The sequence below is a fragment of the Cupressus sempervirens genome, chromosome 3, assembly GCF_028749045.1.
Source record: "Cupressus sempervirens isolate cs-2001-9-10 chromosome 3, ASM2874904v1, whole genome shotgun sequence".
NCBI lineage: Eukaryota > Viridiplantae > Streptophyta > Pinopsida > Cupressales > Cupressaceae > Cupressus > Cupressus sempervirens.
In genome coordinates, this window is record NC_143120.1 from 420,395,530 (window position 1) to 420,418,785 (window position 23,256).

Sequence of the window (23,256 nt, forward strand, 5' to 3'; positions counted from 1 at the left end):
GCTTCATACAACAAATGCAAATTATGAATGGTCTGATGCCCAATCAATGCCAAGCAGAACAAATAGTCTGGTGTCTTTCTCATAAATATACCAGAAAATACATTAGTCACTTCCAGACTTCACATGCTTTACCAAGGCTTATCCAAGTTTAACATATGTCCTGTCTTCAAGATTCGACACAAATTCTGAGTAATAACAGAATCTGAATAGCCACATGTGTAGTAGGAGCATCCTTCATAAACTGAATACACTGCTCACTCATCCCTCATTAAATCTGGCATAATGATGAAATAGTTAAAAAATATCTCCCTGCTGTAGTTGCTTGCATAGTTCTACTTCAATCCTCTAGCACTATAAATCTGCTTATATAATCAGTTATAACCATAACATCAACCATGCTACGACAGTGATTATAATCTCTTTATAAATTTGTCCACAAGGTTTTCATATATTTACTTCAAAATTGCTCTATCAGTTGGTACTTCTAATACTTATACTTTGCGAAAATTACCAATGACAAAATACCTCAACATTGTTTCACAAATGGAGACACAAATTTTAGGCTCCATCAGGTCCATCTCTGCAATGTACTACCTTACATATATTATCTAGGAGTGTGGGATATTTGTCTTTGCTGAAGTGTGAATGATCATATGGCCATAACAATGGTTTATCCAGATAGCCTCTAAATAAGCTTGAGCCCCACACCTATAAAAATGGATTTTAGGAATGAATATGATCCTTGCACCAAGCTATATTCTCTAGTGCCTTCAATGGTTTCCTTTCAACGCTATGGAGCCTTCAAATCATAATCCAGATGATATGTTCATCTGCAGGATCCTGAGAGAAGTTGTTCTTCCTCCAAATCTGAAAACTTGATTACAGCCAGATATATTAATGTTTGTGATTCAAATAAATATGTTATGAGACCAATGAATGCTTGTATCACTAGTAACAACATTTCACACAATCTTTAGAAGTGAAATATGTTTGTTTCTTGGGCTGCCCAAACGAATTATAATATATATGTTGCTTATTTTGTATCCCCTCATAACAGGTGATGGTCTTTAGTTTGATTAATATGTTAATCTAATTGTATCTCTCTGTGACATAGCTTTCGTCCAATCCATGTGAGTTCCTCTGTGATTATTTGTCTATGTATATTGCAACGTATAACAATGACATCTATATTTATCTACTCAATATGAATCTTTATATGGTAAAGGTTGAAATATGCATGGATATAAGGTGCAAGAGAAAACAAATGCATTGGTTATCAATTTCGTTATTTCACAGTCGAGTGCAATCTAATGCCAAGTTCCCTATCAACAATTCACTCCAGCAGTCGTTAGTGGTGTTGTTAGAATGCATTAGGCGAGAATAAGTTTGAATCTGACATTCATATTGGTAATCATTGGCCTTATCTATTGTTCTCACTGAACCTCTATTTTAAATCTCCCACATTTGAAGTTTTTCAAGACTTTATAAAATAGGAGTGGTTCGATCATTAATATTTTCCTCGGGACTATGGTCTGTCACATATCCCATTTGTGTAAATCCATAACCATTACACGTTCAATACATTTGAATAGAGCTTTACCACAAAGTTTTAAATACAAGAACATTAATGCTTATTGGCAATATTTGTTCCTTCTCCAATAACGAAATTAATAACTCCCAACACTTAGCTCTCGTGGCAAAGACATGAACCAATCAAACCATTTCTTCTTAAATATTATGACTTGGTGGAGCAATGCAATCATAATGTGCCAACAACAAACTCATCCCATATTAAGCTCATTGTGATAGTATTACCAGACAATTGTTGCATTTGATCATCTTTGGTTTTGGTCACAAATTCAAATCAGAAGATAACTCTCAGTGCACAAAACAAAGAAATTCAGCCAAGAATATATCCAGACATCAGAACACATGCCAATCATGGTATAATCCCTTTCTTGGAAGCCCTAAGTGAGGCACCAATAACATTACAAGAAAGTCCAAAACATTTGATAATATGAATCCTGAGAATTTTGTGCTGCAAGCTTCTCACGGGAATGCACAATCCTCAACTTGAACCACAAATACTATATGTTGCAAGTATCAAATTGACACTGTTAATCCAATAGATTACCACGGCCAGCACATAATATTCCTCCAGACATTAGAATCAATAAACCTTCGATATTGGGCTTAATATAATGTTGACCATATTAACTATTTGACATTCAAAATCTCATGTCGAACATTAGCCATACTGTCAAATTAATATTGCTATATTCAAATTTTTTACGCCAGATTCACATAGAAGATGTAATATAAATATTTAAAAATCTGCAGAATATTTCTCAGACCTCATAGGCAAAAGAGAACCTGGCTTTGATACCATGTTAGGTTTTCCGGACCGCTGCAAATGTAATAATACTGCCATAATGTCTGGTATGTCTGTTCCAAATGGCAGCGATCTCCTATTTATAATGAGAATAAGCCATGAAGAGACATGTCCCTTCATGGGACATGTCTATTCATTAACTAGATAATTAATATAATAAAAAATTGGTGTGTGTGTGTATATATATATATATATATATATATATATATATATAGAATATTAATTTCTCTCATATAACAATAACCTTATATCTCATATATGATGAACAGACATATATAAATTATATCTCATATACAATTATATATAGTCCAACTAATCATGGGGAGTAACTTAGAAGAATAAAAAGAAACACTCCAAGGACAAATTACAGCCATCAACCAACAAATGGCTAAACAAACATCCCCATAGCATTAATAAAGACAAAATGACAAACTACCAGATGCACATTCCCGTCAAATGACTTATAGGTGTCGCTCTTTGGGGAAAAGCTTATAGGCATCTATGAGTGACCAGCTCTTGGCACCAACAAGAAACAACTTACTAAGCATTGACCTATACATAGTGATGACTTATAAGAAGGAATCATAAAGTTGATACCTTTAAGTAGTTCAATCATCTCCCATCATTTCTTATGATCTTTAAAACAGAAGTCAAAGTTAACGCTAGGCCACTTGCTAATGTTCCAGGTCTCTCTGTTGACATCAACAATACAAAATCGTCCTCAGTTCAAGATCCATATCCCTTTCTTCCATAGTGATTCCCAATGTACATTAAATGTTACCAGGACAATTGTCAATACAGCCCAATCAATGTAAGTTTATGCTCCATTGATGTCATTTCATGAGGTTGGCATGGTACTTCTTGTCCCAGTCAACATTACAGGCATGTCCCTTTCTGCCAGAGTAATTCCCAATGTACATTAAATGTTACCAGGACAATTGTCAATAAAGCCCAATCAATGTAAGTTTATGCTCCATAATGTCATTTCATGAGGTTGACATGGTACTACTTCTCCTAGTCAACATTACAGGTATAAGATATGATGTCTTGAATGCTAGGTAAAACACGGAGAAAATGAGATTTTTCAATTGATAAATAAGAAATTTTATTTTAAATGCGATGACACTTTAAAATTCCTAATGATAATGTGAATGATTATGATGTCATTAGCTCATGTTATGTCCAATTCACACCTTCCAACACATCTCCAGTTTCAAGCTTTTTTCTAGGAATCTGAACTTTCAACATGCAATTAATATCTTTTCAAAGTGAAGGGTTTGATCAGGATCGAAACCATAGATCGACTTATCACCGATATCTCAACGAGAAGTTACTTCTCGCAAGAACTTGTGCTGGGTGATAATCTACGTCAAGATATCGCCTGACATTTATCGTTGAAAACCTGCAAAATATTGCAGATATGTTTAAAACTTTTCGGCGATAACTTACAAACTTCTCACAGAATCCACCAAAAATATCGCTGCACTAGTAAAAACAGCTGATGGCCAGCAAGCAATCGTATTTGGTTTTTTTCTTTGGCAGAGTGATTTTGGACAGGGTATAAATGTTTGGGAGGAGAAAGACCAGCATTTTTGTTGGGGATTTGGAGCGGATTTGAAAAGATTTTTCAAGCAAATTCAGATTCACAAGTAAGTTTTCAAGATTCTTTCTCTTTTGTTTTAAAACCATTTTTTCTTGCATTCAATGCATCCAAGTTTACACAAACTCTCTCATACCATTTCCAATCTACTCTAACTCCTTTTAAAAGGTAATGAATATGATCTAAAACCAATTTCTAGCAAATTTTCCTTAGTTTTCTCAAAAATTCCGTCTTTTTCTTCAAAAAATTCCCATGTTCCCCCGAGTTTCTAGGACGGGAACAGCAGGGGGATGGCAGGACGGGTTTCCGAGAGGGCAAACTTTTTTGGCGATTTTGGGGACAAGGGGGGACGGCAAATGGGGATGACTATATATATAGGGAAATTTTAAACTATACCCTGAAATTTGCAAATATACATGTCATTCATATGAAACTAAGCACAAAATTTGTACACGCTTAAACATTATAGAACCTTAACATACACCATTTGAATGCCATCTAGGAAATAATAACTAGTTTCAGTACTTAATTGTCAATATGCATGTCAATATGTGAACAAAAATATTTAAATATAAATTTAGCAGTGAACAATATCATAAAAATCTGGAAATCTAAACATGCACAAAGGCTAGAGGGCTGCCATAAAGTTTCATCATCGTGTTCAAGTTCAACATAGAAAACAAACTATAGAAAAATGAAGCAGACTACTGCTCAAGCTCTTGGAAGCAAAAAAAATCACCTCCTCTTCTTGCAAAATGAAAACCACAGCCAATTGCAACACACTCCAACTTCACAGGCAAAACTAAACAAATGACAAACAGCCATAATGTGCTCTTTTTTGACCTTTCAAAGCATTTGGAGGAGTGGAGCCCACTAGATGACCAAGTAGCGACAAACAAAATAAAGTTTTTTCTTTAAATTTTTTTTTAAGCTTCACAAAAAACCAATCATCTCCAGTACGGTTAGGGGACTTCTAGACGTCCCCTTTCCGTACCGGGGAGGGCCAGCCATCCCCTTTTTTCTCCCAAAAGTTCCCAAGTATCAAGGACATCCCCTGCATTTTTTGCCTAATTGGGGACGGCGGAGGGACGTGCCATACCCATCCCCCCGTCCCGAGCGCGTCCCATCTTGAAAACCTTGGCTTTTCGGGCGGGGATGCATCCTCGAGGTACATAGAAAAATTCATAGCCTAACACTTCTTTTGTTTTTTCCGTTCAAGTTTCAATTATGTTTAAACTTATCTAAAGCTTTAAGCTAACTTAGTTTGTTTCTAAACTTCTTTATCAAATTTCTAAATTTGTGCCCTCATTTTGTATGTGACGTGTAGGTTGATTCTTCATCAAAATGGCAAATAGGGATGCCTCTACAATTGGGTTTGTCGATGCCCCAATAGATGCATGTCCATTAGGGCATGTAGTAACGCACCCTAAAGGGGCTAGAGACAAGGCATGGGCATATGCTTTTGAAGGACCCGGCTATAACACTGTGATATCCATAAAATGTGAAAAAGTTATTAGTGGAGGCATATCTCATTTGAAATTCCACCTTGGAGAGATATTAAAGGAGGACACAAGGGTTTGTCAATTCAGCACAAATGAAATACAAAGAGAGATGAGTGTCTTGCTCTCTGCCCAAAAAGAGAAAAAGGTTGTAAAAGGAAGGGCAAAATTGACCATGAGAGCAGCAATTTATGGATCGCAAGATATCTCAAGACTTACACTATCTCCTTTTTTAGAATCATTTATTATTTTACAATCACTATCATTAGTTCAGAATCTAGTTTTTTGCTAAAACAATGGGCATTTCATAATGAAATAATGTGGGTTGTGGGTTAGGTATCCCAACCAACCTTGATGAAGAAGCGCTTAAGGGTGTAGGGAGCTATCAGTGTGGCCCACAGATCCGTAAATCAACCATCCCCATGGCATCCACTTCTGTTGGTTCTAGTAGGCCATCACCACACACATCTTCAATAGATGGTTTCTTGTGCACAGAAACACTCCTAGAGCACAATCAATGGAGTTGACACTCGACCTTTGCTAGAACATAGGCCATAAGGTGAGCTGACCAAAGAACCACCAAGTAACCGGGAATGGAAAGTTCTAGTCTCTCTAGGCAAGCAAGCCAAATAAACTATTAAGGTTGTTGGCCTAACCTTTCTATCTGCTAGCTCTCCTTGCTGGTCCAAGCAAGCTGGATGTATTGATTGAGAAAGTTAGTTAGGGGAGCTCCACCAATTAGGCGCTATGCTCATATTGAATTAATGAGGAGAAGAAGGGCAATGGTTTGTGCCTCACTAGAGTGTATCGGGTGGAACAACAATATGCAACGGCAAGTTGACATTCAATGTGTCAATTTTTGGTTTTTTGACATCATGTTCAATGTTGCACCTAGTCCCTGTTGGCTGAATTTTGTGACAGGAATTGTTGTGGCGAAAAAGGGCTACAAGGCGTCTACTCCTAAAGACTTGAGTGGGCAATTAGTTCACTTGTTTTAATTTTTAAATGTTTTACAAATTTACAATTTACTTATTTTTGTTTAATATAAGTTTTTTTAATCAAAATTGTGTACTTAATGTTAATCTTATTTCGTGTTTGTAGGTTGCTCAAAGATGTTGTTTCTAGGGCCAAAGATATGGTAAAAGACCAAAGATTACAACGGAAGCAATCTAGCTGCACTATACTTTCAAATGGATGGATGGATGGAAGAAACCATGCCATCCTCAATTTTTTGGTTGCTTGCAAGGATCAAGAGGTCTTTTTGAAATCCTTGGATGCCTCGAACAAGATAAAGAAAACTAAAACTTTGGCTCTAATGTTAGAGCAAGTTGTTATGGAGGTGGGGGTTGCTAATGTGGTGCAGATCATAACTGATAATGCAGTGGCATATGTGGGGGTTGCTAATGTGGTGCAAATAATAACCGATAATGCAGTGGCATATATGGCAGCATGTAGGATCCTCCAAGATAAGTATAGCACACTTTTTGGTCTCCTCGTGCAGCACATGTCCTTGGCCTTCTTTTGGAGGATATAGGAAAATTGGATTGGGTGGACCAGTTGTAGAGGATGCAAGAAGAGTAACAAAATATATTTACAATCACCCTTGGGTTCTCCACTGGATGAGAGAATTCGCCCATGGGAAGGAGTTGGTTAGACCTACTACCACCAAGTTTGCAACAATTTTCTTAATGTTGCAAAGTGTTATTAGTTCTTTGAATTCTTTGAAGCAATTGTTTGTGAGTCAACAATGGCTAGACTCAAGCTATTCAAAGAAGCCTAATGGACAGAGTGTTCAATCCATCGTCATTGACGACCACTTTTTTAATGGTACTACAGAAATTGTGAAGGTAATTTGGAAACTTCAAAAGTTGAATATTTAATTTTGTTGTATTCAATAATCAAGTATTTGATTATTAATTTGTAGCTCTAGTCTCTGATTAATGATAATCTTTTTCTACTTTTCAATTGTAGGCGATGCAGTCCTTGGTTAAAGTTTTCTATTTGATAGATGGGCAACAAACCCCAATGGGGTATCTTTATGGAGGCCATGGATAGGGCCAAAGAGGCTGTAATTAATTACTACAAGGTGGACAGCCTAAAATTTGACCCCATATGGGAAATTATAGATATGAGATGGAACAATCAGCTCCACCAACCCATTCATACAGCAGGGTACTTCCTCAACCCATGTTTTCACTTCTCTCCTATCCTATGGGGATCCTAATTAAGAGGTCATGGAGGGCTTCATTAATTGCATGCAAAGGGTGGTACCTGAGGTTGAGGTGAGAGACCTCATTGTGGCTGAGATGGAAGTGTATTAGAATGCAATGGGAAAGCTATTCTCCTCAAACTTGGTAAGAAAGGGGATAAAACACTCAAACCCCACTTGCAATATTTGGATTTTTTTGTGTCTTTTGCATGCATGATAAGTAGATAAAAACTAAGTTACTAAAATATGTTTTCACCTTGCTTTCTAACTCTTTACTATTTATTTTGCAAATGCTTGGTGGCGAAATTGGGGTGGAAATGTTCAAAATCTGCAAAAACTTGTCCTTTGCATCTTATTACAGCCATGTAGCTCATCTAGTTGTGAGCATAATTGGAGCTTATTCAAGGTCATTTACACAAAGAAGAGGTACAAGTTAGCACATAAACGCCTCAATGACCTTGTTTATGTGCATTATAACCCTTGATTGGAAATAAAAAATGTAGAGTTAGCAGCAGCTGGTCCATTTGATTTGAATGACATAGATCCCTATTATGATTGGACATCACAAGAGCCACCTCCATTGTTCGGACAATGACATCTATGATTTGGAGAGGCAGGCTATAGAGGAGGGTGGATTCTCAACAAGATTGGATGACACTAATGAGGAGGATGAGGGCACTGAAAGTGAGGAGGATGCAGATAATGAGAAGGCATTGCCAATGTCAATACCATGTACGTCCAGGATGGAGGTCCAGTCACAGCCACACTCGTAGCAGACTTCTAGGGCTAGACTCCTGTACTTTTTACTAGAGTTGTTGGGAAGGGGAAGAGGAAGATGTAACCTACTTTGATATTGTACTTGACACGTGTATTTTCTTATAGTTTTACAAAAACAATTTGATTCCTTTATAGTTCAGACTATGGCCACGAGCCATCAGCATTCCACATGAGGATGCGATGTTGTATCCTATTTACATTTATATATACCTTGATCAGCTTGTTTGATTAGTTTACTCATTTACTAACTCATTGGATGAATGTCCTTATTGAACTCTGTAGCAAAAATGCATTTCAAATTAAATTTAAATAATTTTTTAAAATCCCGAGAAGTTCTCGACTTATCTCCGATATTTGCCGGTTTTTTTTTGCCCTCGACAATAAATTGCCAATAGCGATAAGTTGAACTATAGTTAAAACCATAGTTGGCATAATCGCCAAAAATCGGCAAGTTTCTACTAATCGCCAAGTTTTTCTAACTGGCGAGTTTTCCCCAAATTTAATCGCGACTTGGCTAGCGAAAAAATTGTCAAATTTTTGTGAAAAAAATGTCAATTAATCATCGAGTTTTAGCAAAAAATCAGAGAGTCACATTTTTTTATTAGTTTTTTTTAAAAGATAGAGAATTACAATATGCTAGTAAAGTTGGGAAGAGAAAGATGTAATTGTAATGATGTATTTACTTCTAGTTTGACACAAACTATTTATTATTTTGCTTCCTGCCATCAGCATTCCCCATGAGAATGGGATTTTTTACCCACTATGCATTTAAATATATCTAAACCTACTTGTTTCTTTTGTGTTCTTTTTAACTAACTCATTACATGCACTTTTTCGTTGAATTTTGAAAAAAAAATGTATTTTTAATTAAATTTAAGCGATTTTTTAGGTTCCCGAGTTTTTTTGGAAAACTGGCCGATTTTTTCCCGAATAAACATTTTGGGGCTTGGCGAGTTGTTGCCGAGTGAGAGTTTTCCAAATATGGTTGAAACAATGATAAAATGGAGTCACCTGAGAGCTACTCAATGTATATGGAGTGACTGGAAAAGGCAAATATATTGCTTACCACTGGAGGGATTGTATAGTCAAAATTTTAAATAGTTTCAACTAGCTTTTTATGGTTGGGGGCCCTTGGTGGCCCCCACCTTTTTGGTTTGGTGTTAGAATTTGTTGGCTTTTTTTTTCCAAAGTTGCTGGGTCTGCTTTGCAAAACTTATGTTATCACCACACACACTATACTTGTTTATGCACTACTTCACTTAAATTATGAAATAAGTTTCACAATGAATGAATTTCACAATACACAAATGCATGTTAAATCAAGTTATTTAAGTCACCACCAAAAACACCAATCGGGTGTATGAGGCCCCCTAGAAAGCTTAGACGGGGATTTTTTTTCATCTAACTCATATTGTTCAAATTCTTAACGCTCTGAGTTTTGATCCTTTGACCGATCCTGCAAAAATTCCAAACTTTGCCCAAAAAGCTTGAGGTGTGTAACAAATACTACGAATAGCAAATATTGATGATGTTATTGTAGAGTCTCTTCTTCAAGAATTGTGTAAACAAATACCATTGCTAAAGTATACAAAAATACTTACTATTAAATCTCTTCTTTGGAATCTTCCCATTGTTGAGAGAATATACAAAATTCCTTACTTTATCAGCATTCAGGCGAGCAGAGTACTGAAAAGTATATAGCATGGCTCTGTCTGTTATTAAAAATCAAGGATGACTTTATATATAATACTCAAATGTAGAAAAAGGTGTATGATACCTGTATAACAATGACATAATACTTTGAGTTGTTGCGGTCACTACAATCCTTAATGCTTTTGTCAGCTTGTGTATTTACCTATAAAAAGCAGCTAGTTAGTGTCCATTAATGCTTTGAAAGGAAGCCACCAAACACTCAACTCATAATGCTTTCACGAAACACCAAGCAACATTCAACTCATAACAGCACATAAGACACAAATAATAACTGAGCAGCAAGATATACAATTGAATTTTATTGTGTAATGCTGAACTCTTGATGCTTAAATTAGGTGCCAAAAGCACTTATTTATTTATTTATAAGGTTTTACAGTGTATTGCATACAGAATAAGACAATTGAATTCTATTGTGCAATGCTAAACTCTTGATGCTTAAATTAGGTGCCAAAAGCACTTATATATAAGGTTTTACAATGTGTTGCCTAAAAAATAAATAAAACAGCTAATTAAATTGTCTGCCACGAATAACCTTATTGTATGCAATGGAAGCTTTATTAGAAAAAATTGAATATAGACTGAGGCAATCTTTATTTGAACTGCTAGTAAAGATTACTATAGCGTAGATAGAACTTCTAGAATAATCTAATTTGATATATAAATAGTTGAAAATAGATATTCCAAAATTTGCTCATCTCCTCAAAAGAGTCAAAATAATGATGAATAAAAACAGCTTTTTTTGCACAGGCTAAAAATCAATTGTTTAAGAAGGGCCCTAGAGGCGATTCTGATCAAACTTGTCTACTTAGTCAACAAAAGCATCTCGCCAAATAATCGCCGAGTTTTTTAGCTCAGCGAGCTTTTCCCAAAAAAACTTGCAGGATCCAAGTGCCAATTTTTTATCAAAAACTCGGCATGTTTTTCCCAAAAAATCTCTTGTGCGATGAAAACAGGTCTTGAACACAAAAAAAACTCTCTTTTTAAATTACTTTGCACTTGCAGCGTTGTGGACTTGGAGTAGAGGAGGAAAAAGGCTTCCAAAGCCCTCGCTAGCTGATTGCAAGCTATTAGAGGCAGATTTGAGTTGATTTAAGGTAAATTTCAACCGGATTTGCAAGAAAAATCTCATTCCAAGATAGGTTAGCTGAGATTGTTATTATTGTTTTTAAAAACATTTTTTTTTTGTTGCATGTAAATGAATTCAAATTCATTCCTAAGTAGTTAGAAATGATTTTGAGTCGTTTGTAGACAATCCAACACTATTTTTGACAAGTTTTATTGAATCTAGCAAGTGGAGCTTATTTGAGTCCATCCACACAAAGAAGAGAAACAAATTGACTGAAAATCACCTCAATGACCTTGTTTATGTGCAAGATAATCTTAAGTTGCGCATAAAAAAGGCACAAGATGCAGTTCTTGGTCCACTTGATTTGGACGACAGAGATCCTTATTCTGATTGGATGGCACAAGAGCAAGGTCCATTGTTTTCAGAGGATGACATCACTGATTTGGAGAGGCAAGCCATGGAGAAGGAGGAGGTGGATTGGATTTCACACTAGATGACACTGAGGAGGACAATGAGGAAGTCAAATGAGGAGTCAACAACAATGCCAGAGGCAAAAGGAGATAAATCCAAGATGGAGAGCGAGTTAGCAGGGATACCGAGCGAGGAGGAAGAGTCATGTCTGGTGCAAGGTTCCTCTTCTAGGAGTAGACTCTCTCCCTTTTATGCTAGTGGAGCTAGGAAGAGGAAGATGTGATTGTAATGATGTATTTACTTCTAGTTTGATAGAAACTATTTACTATTTTGCTTCCCAACATCAGCATTTTGCATGAGAATGTGATTTTGTACCCACTTTGCATTTATAAATATCTAAACTCTGATTGTTTCTTTTGTGTTCTCATTTATTAACTCATTGGATACATCTTTTGATTGAATTTTGCCAAAAAATGTTAAATAAGTATTGTTATGCTTTTCAATGCCCCCAACTACTTGTTGGTTGGTAGTTGGCAAGTACGATGGTTGGAAGTCTTAACCAACCTGGTACACTATTCATATTGAAGTTGGTTGTAGCTGAGATATTTACCTATCTCTTTGATGTGATACACTAATTGCAAATATATTGCTTGGTAATGAAAGATATATCTTCCAAACATGTGCAATGAGTTTTGCTGTTGTATTTCTATGTCTTGTAATGTACAATTTTGTTTACTTATGAACTAGTCGAGGTAGACAGTAAACATTTCGAATCACTGTCGATAAAAATCCTAGGGGTATAATTCAAAAACAGGCATTGCGGCAATGTAATGGATTGGCCCGTGGAAGAAACACAAGTAAAATGGTCAAATCCATCATCTTCAATTGCATAACAATTGTCTTCTAGCACCACAACCCAATGGAAACATGATCTTCTAGTATTTGTATTTCCTCTTCCTTTGCATAATATATTGACACAAAGCTACTTGTGTTTGATAGCATTTGTTTTTCTCCATCAAAAACCTTTCCTCTATTATGTCTTGAGCAGATTCTTGAAACAATCTTTCAAACATAGAAAGTAACTTGAATCATCATTGCAATTGATGCCTTCTTTGACATAGTTGATTTATTCTTGCTCAATAGAGACAATTGAACATCGACTTGGCCCCTTCAATGTTGACTTGGCATCTGCATCCTCAAGGATTTTATGGTGCACTTGTGTAATGTTATGCTCTTCTTCAATTGGCAACTCCTAAGCCTTGAAACATTTGAGCAAAATACGCACATATTCACTTCCAGTGGGTATTATTGCACCATATACAGTTCTAGATTATGTTCATCACATGACATCATCCAATGTATCATTATACAAAATATTGCTCGTCAAAATCAAGTTCATATGGAGTATAGCCCATCACAAAATTGTCATTGAGTTCATCTGATGGACATCTTGGGTCACCTAATAACCCTTGATTTACATTTGAAGTTGTCTATAGTTGTTTGAACCTTTGGATCTCAAGAGTTCTTACATCATCTTTATCTGTTTTGCAAAGCATGTATTATGTGCAAGATAAAAAAGGTGCACTTGTTAATAGCCTTGTAGGGGGAGGCAAATGTGGCCCGTCACTATAATAATTGATGAAATAAAAGCACCGAACAGCTTCCCAGCCTGCCGAGCATGGAGAGGGACTGAAAATGCTTCGTATCATCCTCCCCTTTTCTATAAAAATTAGGGTCTCTTGGTTTTGTTTGTTCTAGTTGACAGAATGGGCCGATTCAACTATATTTAAGGGGAAAAGAGTAACCCAAGATTTAAAAGAATTTGGTGTACCTTTTCATTTCCCACAATTACCAATTTGGTGTCTAATACTTGTTCAATCTGCTTCCTCTTCCTCTTTTGATCTATCTTATTGACTTCAATTTCCCGATTATCAGAATATTTCTCTGTCTCCTACTTGATGGGTACATTGTCATCTACAGTTTCTTTGTTGTTGGAATCCTCAATAACTAATACTGGACCTACAACTGCTTTTCCCATCACACGAGCGAAAAGAGTAATGAGCAAGAAGGAAGTCGCAGGAAACTACAAGGAAGCCATAGGAAATAACAACGCGGGAAGATGCAGGGAACTAGAAAGCAACAAGAAACCAAGTCAGACCCACAGACAGCAACAGGGCATTAGGAAAAAACAAGCCGACCAAGAGCATCAGGGCATCACCGGTAATAAAACCCTTTTATTTTATTGGCATCGAGATATCAACCGAATCTATAATAAGACACCAGTGATAACGACATGGTTCTCAATAAAGGAATAAACCAAGGAATCACAAAAGCACCAATAGGGTTTCAGACTGATGAGAAGATACTTGCACAAGTCTCATCGATCGATCAACCAAAGATAAGGGAGGCACATTCAGAACTAGATGGGTTCACCAGGCACAACACAGGATCTGACAGTAACAGTGTGGTAGGGAATCAGATGGTCAGTGCACTCGTAACAGCAGAACAGCAAGTTTGGGGGAGGTTGCTGAACACAACGACATCTCTGGTAACAAAGGCATGGTTCTGACACACGAGAATAGTTTAATACAAAACAGCATCATCAATTGGAATCAAGGGAACTTCCTCATTCTTCCAGGACCCACAAGCGGACACATGAATTTGTTCAGTCTTGGAGGAACAAATGGCAATCTACCCACAAACATTTTGAGCTTTCCACAAGTCAACGAACCACCTACAAGAGGAAACTACATTTACGTGAATGCCAAACAATATAAAAGAATCATCAGACAGAGAAAGATACGAAAGATTAAATATGCAAAAAGAGGGAAGCTCGCAGCTTTACTTCCGAAACCGATACCACACGTCCCAAATAGTACAAAGGCGAGGGAATAGAGTTTGAGGCCGATTGAAATCTCTAAAACAGTTAAGCAGTTTAATGATATCAAAGGTAAAGGGAAGACAGATAATTCTCAGGCAATAGACACAGTGGAGGATGGGCTGTCAAATAATTACAGCCCCACGAGGACACCCATGATGTGGTATCCAGACATCTTTGTGAACAACTTGGTAGCTATGAAGGAGAGGGTGTGGGCGCTTGAAGAGAGGAGCCAAATAGAAAGTATCACAATCAAAAGAGTCACCGAAGATAACTGGAAACTAGCAATGGAGGTCAAGTCACTTAGAGAACAAATTCAAAAATTGCAATTTAATAAGGAAAAAGGAGAGTATGAATTAATATTGTTAAGGAAAGAAGTAGGGGAAAAGAGGACAGCAGCAAGTATTGCAGGAGAAGGAGGGGCTAAGGAAGGAGACAAAAACCCATAAATGAAAAATATAAAAGATGCCATGGGCAATATGGAAATAAAGGAGAATCAACTCAAAGAGCAAATCGAAGAAGTAGGATCATGGGCTAAGATAGTAAAAGGGCCAGCAGACAATTCTATTGACAACATAGAAAAACAAGTTCGGAGGCAAATTAGAGAGGGAAAAAAAAGAAGTGAGAAAGCAACAAATATCGTCATCAAAGGGCTACGAGACTATGGAGAATAGGAAAACACAACAGATCTAGTTAAAGACTTCTTTAAAGACCAATTAGATTGGCATGGAACAACCATACAAGCATAGAGAATCAGAAAATGGATAAGAGGAGGCAAGGATAGACATGGTAGAGTGACAATGAGGAATATAGGGGACAAAAACAACATCTTAAGTAATAGGAAATTTCTCAAAAGCACACACATATATCTTGATGATGACCTCACCTTAACTCGGCAAGAAGAAAGAAGGAATGGGAAAAAGTGAAAACAGCAAGAGAAAACGGCAAATGGGCGTGGCTACAAAATGGCAGAGCCCAAATCAATGACAAAATCACACACAATAAATAGGAACTCAAGCCAACCCAAGAACATATAACTATAGTCAGCTGGAACTGTAAAGGTTATCCTTGGAGAAGAGGACCTGGGTTAGGGCCAATAGCTAAAGATAATGACATCATTATGCTTATCGAGACCCATGAACATGATGGATGTAGGGTTCCAGATTTTGAAGGATATATGAAGGTATCACTATGGAATGAGAAGATAGAAAATGGTAAGGGGCATGGAGGCATCACTGTTCTAATTAAAGAAACTTGGAGCAGATTTATAAACTTAGAGAAAGAAGATGTAAACAAGCAATATATATGGATAAAAATAGCAGACAATCAGATTTCTACAATGGTGGCTATCTGCTAATTCGCCCCAAAAAGCTCAAAAATGTATAAAAAACATAGATTGGATCGAGAAGACCCGTTCACTGCACTCAAAAAAGACATAGCAGCCTTTAGCTCTCTAGGGGAAATAATGATAATCGGTGATTTCAATGCTAGAACAGCAAACAACCAAACTCTCAATCTCAAGGAGAGTTGCAAGAAAGTAGAGACCCAATTTGGCTAGAGGAAGAAGGGACACAAAAATGGGAAAGATCATCACAGGATAGCACGAGAAAGGTTAATCATTTTGGGGCTGAATTACTAGGCTTATGCTGCCTATATAACATGGTCATATGCAATGGTATGGAAAAGTGGCCTAAACTAGGTGGAATCGCATGCAAAAGGCACAATGGACAAAGTATTGTAGATTATGTCATATGCTCGCAAGACTATGTTGCAAAGATAATTAACTTTGAAATAGAGGATTGCCCCATGGAGCTAAAATCTGACCATAACCCCATCTTGATAAGGGTAGCCACTCACTTTAAAGATCAACATATTGTCTCAAAACCTTTACAGAAGAGGAAGATGATTCCAACCGGCAAAGTTTTAATGACACAAGAAAACCATAATATTTTCCGAGACTCTCTCTTGCGGCTGTCTAGGGTTCAGGGAAAGCATCTCAAGTCAAATAAACAACATTCCATGGACAAGGATACTCTTGTTCTTACTATCATTAAAGCCCTGGAGGAGTGTAAAAGATCTAAGGCCACAAGAGAAGCCAAGACCACTTTTCCGGCCAATCCGTGGTTTGATGAGGAGTGCAAAATGGCAAAAAGGAATTGGAAAAAGAAAATGAATAGAGAAAGTAGAAAAGAATATGATCAGCTGATTAAAAAGATGAAAGAGAAGTATGTGAACATGAGAAGAATCGAGTTCATTACTCTTGGTAAAAGCAGCCCCAGAAAGTTTTGGAAAGATCTTCAACAGAGAAAAACACAGATAGAAAACAACATCACAGGAACCAAATGGCTAGAATATGCCAAGACCCTCTACGAGTGTGATTTAGGAGAACATAGAACCATGGTAACTGAGACTACAAGTGAGTTATTCAGCCAAAAATATATTATTCAAGGCATAAGGAGGTTAGCTGGTGGTAAAGCGCAAGATATAGATGGGCTACAAGCTGAATACTTAAAATGGGGTGTTGAAACCCTGACACCACACATCACTAAGATTTTCAACAGTGTCAATAGAGAAGGCTTCCCTATAAATTGGACAAGTGTGGTGATCCCACTCCACAAAAGCGGAGATATAAACAACCCTTCTAATTACTGAACCATCATGATCAATCCACTCTTTGGAAAGTTATTTGGCAACATGGTAGAACAAAAAATCAGCAAATAGGCTGAAACAGAAGGCAAACGAGCAAAAGGGCAAGCAGGCTTTAGACCAAAACACTCTACTATAGATCACGGCATCACTCTCAGATACTTGATAGAGAAAGTTTGAGACACTCAAGGGGCTGAGGCTTTCTGTTGTTTTGTGGATTTTTAAAAAAGCATTTGACACAGTGCCATATAACAAACTTTGGGACAGAATGGAAGAGTTGGAAGTTCCTAAAGAACTTAGGTCTATTGTTCACAGATTGTATGAGCAGGTCAAAGTTAAAATTAGAACAATGGAAGGGCTATAAGAGGATTTTGGCAACAACATCAGGTTTAAGCAAGGGTGTGTTATCTCCAACTTTATTCAGGCTCTATATTGACAAGTTAGAAAAATGGATAAACAAGACCAATGGTGAGGGGGTACAGCTGACCCACTTTGTGATAAGATTGCTCTTATATGAGATGATCTCATAATACTTGCTAGAACGGCTAAAGGTTTGAAAGAACACTTGAAAGTACTAAAAAATTTTTGCCATGAAGTGGGAATGCAAGTGAACACTAGCAAAACCAAAGTTATGCTCTTCTCGCTAAAGAAGAATAGGGGTATACTAGACAAGTTTCTGTTTGAGGGTAACGCTCTTGAGATTGTGGAGGAGTACAAATACTTGGGCATAGATTTTCATAACAAACTCAACTGGGATACATGCATATCAAAAAGGATCCAACAGGGTTGGAAGGCATTATATTATTTACAAAACAAGTGCAGGAACGCAAAATTATGGGATTGGACGACCATGAAAACTCTTCTTGGTTTACTGGTCACTCTAGTTATTCTATACAAATGTGAAGTGTGGGGGGGTAGTATGTCCGAAGAAAAATGGCGACAAGTAGAAAGAATTCAAAAACACTTCATCATATGCAATCTTAAAGTCAAGACCACAGTGCCCTATGAGATCTTATTGGCGGAGGTCAATTTCTTTCCATTAGAAGCCATCGCATTGGTGTAGATGCTAAGCTATTTAAAGAAAACCCAAGGCCTAGAAACACATCGCTAGCCCAAGCTAGTCGTAGAGGAAGAACTTGTCAAGCGGAAAAGCACATGGATGAAGCAAAATGACAAATGGATGCGAAAAGAGATATCGACATCCATACTTGCCCGGATAACATTAAAGAAATAAAGAAGTTTGTCATGGAAAAATTTTGCACTATTTTATGGACAAGACACATAGGGCAGAAAAAATCTCATTACATTAAAGAATTTAACCCCACTTCTAGTCATGATGAAAAGGCCTATATAAGAGCATCTATTAATCGGAAAGCAAAAATGCTAATGGCACAACTCAGAACTATTTCACACCGGCTGCAATGTGAAACTGGTAGATGGCAAGTTCCAAAGGAAGAGTGGGTAGACAGAACATGTTTATTCTGTAACATGGGAGCAGTAGAGACAAAGCAGCACTTTGTCAAGGATTGCCTGGCATACAGCGACATCAGTTCTGGTTATACAAAGATATTGTAGAACAAGGACTTCAACTACTTATTTGAGGAAGATCAAGTGAAGAGAACAGTGGCTCTAATTATCAAACTTCGGAGAAGGAGAGACAAGTTAACCAATACTTTGCAGCTAGATTAGTTCCGCTCCTACCTTGGGGGGGTGATCGTGTAGGTCCTATAGGCTACTTTAGCCTCATGGATGTCATTAAAATCTATCATATCATATCATATTCCTGAAGTAATGTGATGCTCAAGAGACATTGTTCCTTCATATTTGCCAAAACACTTACTACATTTTGCAATAAAGAGTAGCATTTTTTTGTATTGATGGCCTAATTGAACCTCTCTGAAATCTTCTTAAAGTGATCATGATCCTCCAACTCAATTGTGTGTAGTAAAGCATCCTCCAATTCCATTGCATGACCTACTTCAGTAAAGAAAGCAATACAAGGAGACAACGCATTTATGCAAAAAATTAGAAGAGTGTCAACAAAATGATTTACAGTATCAAAATCGTAGTGCAGCAAAATTTCCCATAGGTTTGATGTCATCATCCTTGGCATTTGAGAGCTGTGCAAACAAGATGTGATTATTTTCTGCTAGTGTGAAGAATAAAAAAGACTTGTTACTCACTAACTCCCAACTAATAATAGAGCTGACAGAAACATGGGGGCACCAATCTGATTCTTGTAATGTTTCTCCTAAGAAACAAACAGCAATATCTTAAAACGCCTTACTGAAAATTCCAGATATGATGGTGAATGCTGATATGGGTTGATGTAGATGCTACTTGCCATCACCATGGTCCTTTGGAATATTCTTCTTTGATACACTAGAAAGTTCACATGTTCTACATATGCAAACCAATCAATTTAATTTCCTAATGGCTAAAATGGAGGTAGGTGATTGTTGTTATTATTTGTTGCCCTCCTAATTAACATTCCTTGTAGTGGCTCTTGTTTTGACGTTAAAAATGTCTATAAGTTCTAGTACAGTCCTTGATTCCTTTCATTATCAAGTGTAGACTGCCCTCCAACTAGTCATCAATTTTCTTCTCCCAGGGAAATCACCAAAAACTGTCGTACAAATATTAAATTTTAAAAAACTCAAATGACCTGTTTGGTGCACTTCTCCCCCCTTTACAACTTTTAAAACTTTCAGCAATATGCTCCTTTCAACAGCAGGCACTCAAACATTTTTGGCTACATTTTAGACTTGAAGTCCATGTAAATTGTTCATACCAGCATATGTCAATGTACTTGGGTAAGGATCTCTCCCTTTCTTAGCAAATTTCAGCAACTCTTTTACTATTTGAATGATATTCTCCACCATCATGAATGCATTTGAAACCTATATCATTGGTCGGCAAAGATACTAACAAAAACAACACAAACAAACAAAATGATGTCTGAAACCTGAATGTGCTTGATTTGATGGAAAGATGAAATTTTAGCTTTGGATCTTTTTTACAATACGAAAATTTTGTACAGGTAAAAGTTACAATAAGAAATGCTAAATTTATAACATGGGCCTACTCTAAAATTTGAGCGTCTCCTGTGCAATTATTTCGCTATCATTCTCATAAATATCTATTTACATCAGACCAATCTCAAAATAGACTTAGTGATGCATACAGAGTGGCAGTGGATATGGATTGGAGTTGAGCTGGTATGAATTGGTCACACCTGTGGCTGTTTAACTGTATTCACATACACACAAGCAAATAAATTATGAGAAACATAAAGGAGTTTGGCCTTGCTCTGAATTCATCCTATGAGCTGACTATATCAGTTCCCTATCTCCGTCGCTCTCCCGATGCCCAAGAAAACACTCATTCTACCCAAGAAAACACTCATTCTACAAGATCAATTTAAAGCAATGCAGTCACCATCAAAAAATTTATCGATGTTAAATAGCCAGCATCCTTATAGTGAAATGGCCAGATGAAAAATCCTCTTTCAGAGATCAAACCTATAGCCAATAATAAAGCCATGATCAAGGATCAGATTACTTCCAATCTTTTCAAGCCCAAACGTGCCTTTGACTTGACCTTCAGTGCCAACAAGAAATACATTCCTGAACCCATTTCCCAAGAATTATGGGAGATTATACACGACATTAAAATGTTGAAAGTCATGTTTATGAATATTCAAGGCCAACTAAGAGCACTCCTAAACCTTCAAACAAACTAGTATGCCCACTACAAACTGAGACTCGTTTCCCCTTTCAGCAGAGCAAATCATTGCAGAAATCAGAGATGTTGAAACTAGAATGGAAGAGATTTATCAGTGTTAGGATGACATCAATAACCATGGTCCTCGAAGTAGGGAACTTCATGCAACCCATCCCCAGTAGATCATTAAACCTTTCATGAAGGACAAGTTTCAAGCAGCCTGAACATAGGTCCCTTCTGGCATTGGAGAGTGGCCCCTCCTTAGCTTGTAACCTTAGTAATGAGGGCGTCATCTCTCTGGACAGGACAGCCATGGGAAACATTGAATTTCTCTTTTCAGATTGTTAGGCTGTTCTCTTCCAGTCTCTGGAAGTAAAAGGGTATGCCCCAATGAAACCCTCTGGGCTATATAGGTTTACTAAGCCATTCACAGACTGACTACATCTCACTTCGCGAATTGGCGAGAGCGAATCTCCTGTAACTCTATTTCTTTTTGCTGTTGATTATAAGTTGCTCCTCCTCGCCAGCTTGAAGTAAAAGTAACAGCGTGAGGACTAAGTTCCATTCCCCAAAAACATTAACATTTCAGTAAAATGAAATATATAGTTTTGATTGTATGATCATCACTAAGTGGTCAAATGGAAATGAAAGCATCAGAACTGGCATAATATGATCCGAGACAATCCCAAGAAACGTTTAAAATGCCGAAATTAGTTAAAGGCGTCACTCCGATACTCAACGTGTGGTTGTGATATGCATAACTAAAAGGACTTTTACCGCAATAAAATAAACAGGGCCTATTTCTTTGAACTTGCTTTTATATCAGTGTTATCAATTTTCATAACCAAGAAGTAGGGTCAATCCACAAGTCGAGGCTATACATTTATCAAAATTTAGGGCAGAAGAAGCTTTAAAAGATGATGAAATATAAAAGACGAAAATAGTTACTACCATGACCATGCTCTTGCAAAGATGATGAATGGAATGCGCTGCGAGTAAATCTCGTCTGACTTCAAGAGGCCTGTCATAATAATCGTGTGGAACTCTTTTAAACTGGAATGTGTTCACTCCGCCTGCTCTCAGAAGTTTGCCCAGACGCTGCTCAGTGTTTCCATGCTCTCCCTCGTCGTGGACTGAATGAACGTCATTGCGCTCATCTGTACTAGAAGATAGCGCACTCTCCAGAGCACGAATTCGATGCAGAATGTGGTTTTGACGACACCCCAACAATGCCAAATTCATCGTACAGCTCGTCCTCCACAGAGCTAATGCCTAATTCTAAAATCGGGCGAGGCGTGTCAACATGTAGATGTTTACTTACAGCTAGCATATCTAAAATTTTAATTGATATTTTTTTTAAATATTTTCTTTGGGCCTCTGAGTCTTACCATCATGGTTTTCACTGAGTTGCTTGGGATTTATGTTGTCTCCCAAGGGAATCTAGGGTTCTCGGTCTGCTTTCCACTCGGAAGCAGGGCCTTGCCCTCTGTGCTAAATGGATTATCAGAGCTATTTATGGAGATGAAACCTGGAAGATACTAGTAAGGCATTGCATTTCTTCCGGCTTCCCTATTAACAGACCGGCGTGGAAGGGGATTGGTTTTCAGACCCTTCTCACTATGCGTAAACCAGTGGTCATACAGGGCTCTTTTGTTATAAAGAGCATCTGAAAAGCCTGGGAAGCTGTTAAACCTTGGCTTCGTTGGGCTGGTGATGAGTTTCATAATAGGCTATCCTTAAATCAACAGAACATTTGGTGGTCTCCCCTGTTTGCCATCCAGGGCACTCCTCTTGCCAAGACTCAAGGTGCCAGTGCTCTGCATTTCTTTAAACATGGCATCCGCACTACCAAAGATATTTTTTCAAGAGTCACCATGAATTTTAGGTCATGGGAGGATATGCAAGTTCAGTACCGCCTTGTTAGTTTCGATCGCCAGACTTTTGACCTTTTGTTGTCTTCCATCCCTGTGCACTTAGTTCATAAAGTGGAGATTCAGTATGTTCGTCCTTGGTGGCATGATTGGAAGTGGTATCCTACCACTCCATTTACCAATTATAAGCCCAACATGGGGTACAGATGGCTTTCACCCCACCTTCCAATGGTGGACACGCTTAATCAACGGTGGCATTTGCAATCTTCGCTTTCTCAATGGGAAAAATATTTCGACACCATTTGGAGTGCCATTACTGAACCTAAGATTGCCCATTTTGCTTGGTGCCTTGCCTTCCAAGGTCTTCCCCTGGGGCCTTGGCTCAAGCACATTGGGGTTCCTGATCCCAGATGCCCCTTCTGTGGTCAACCTGAGTCCTTTTTGCATATTTTTTGGTTTTGCAAGCGTGCT

The 23,256-nt window shown here is 37.5% G+C and overlaps 1 protein-coding gene across 3 annotated transcripts in view; it reads right to left on the minus strand.

Annotated features, from left to right (window-relative positions):
* LOC149566820 (YbaK/aminoacyl-tRNA synthetase-associated domain-containing protein) overlaps window positions 1-22,247 on the minus strand; it is a 48,785-nt gene extending 26,538 nt beyond the window's left edge. For 2 of the 3 annotated variants that reach the window (XM_089820142.1, XM_089820140.1), the window contains exons 1-3: window positions 21,866-22,246; window positions 10,255-10,332; window positions 10,079-10,163 (exon numbers count right to left, since the gene is read on the minus strand). In XM_089820142.1, coding sequence (XP_089676268.1) covers window positions 10,079-10,163; window positions 10,255-10,332; window positions 21,866-22,156 — 454 coding nt within the window. In that variant the 5' untranslated portion in view covers window positions 22,157-22,246. Of the gene's footprint in view, window positions 1-10,078; window positions 10,164-10,254; window positions 10,333-21,865 lie in introns of all 3 variants that reach the window. The other variant, XM_089820141.1, reaches the window with a different exon arrangement.
* Window positions 22,248-23,256: the final 1,009 nt, after the last annotated feature.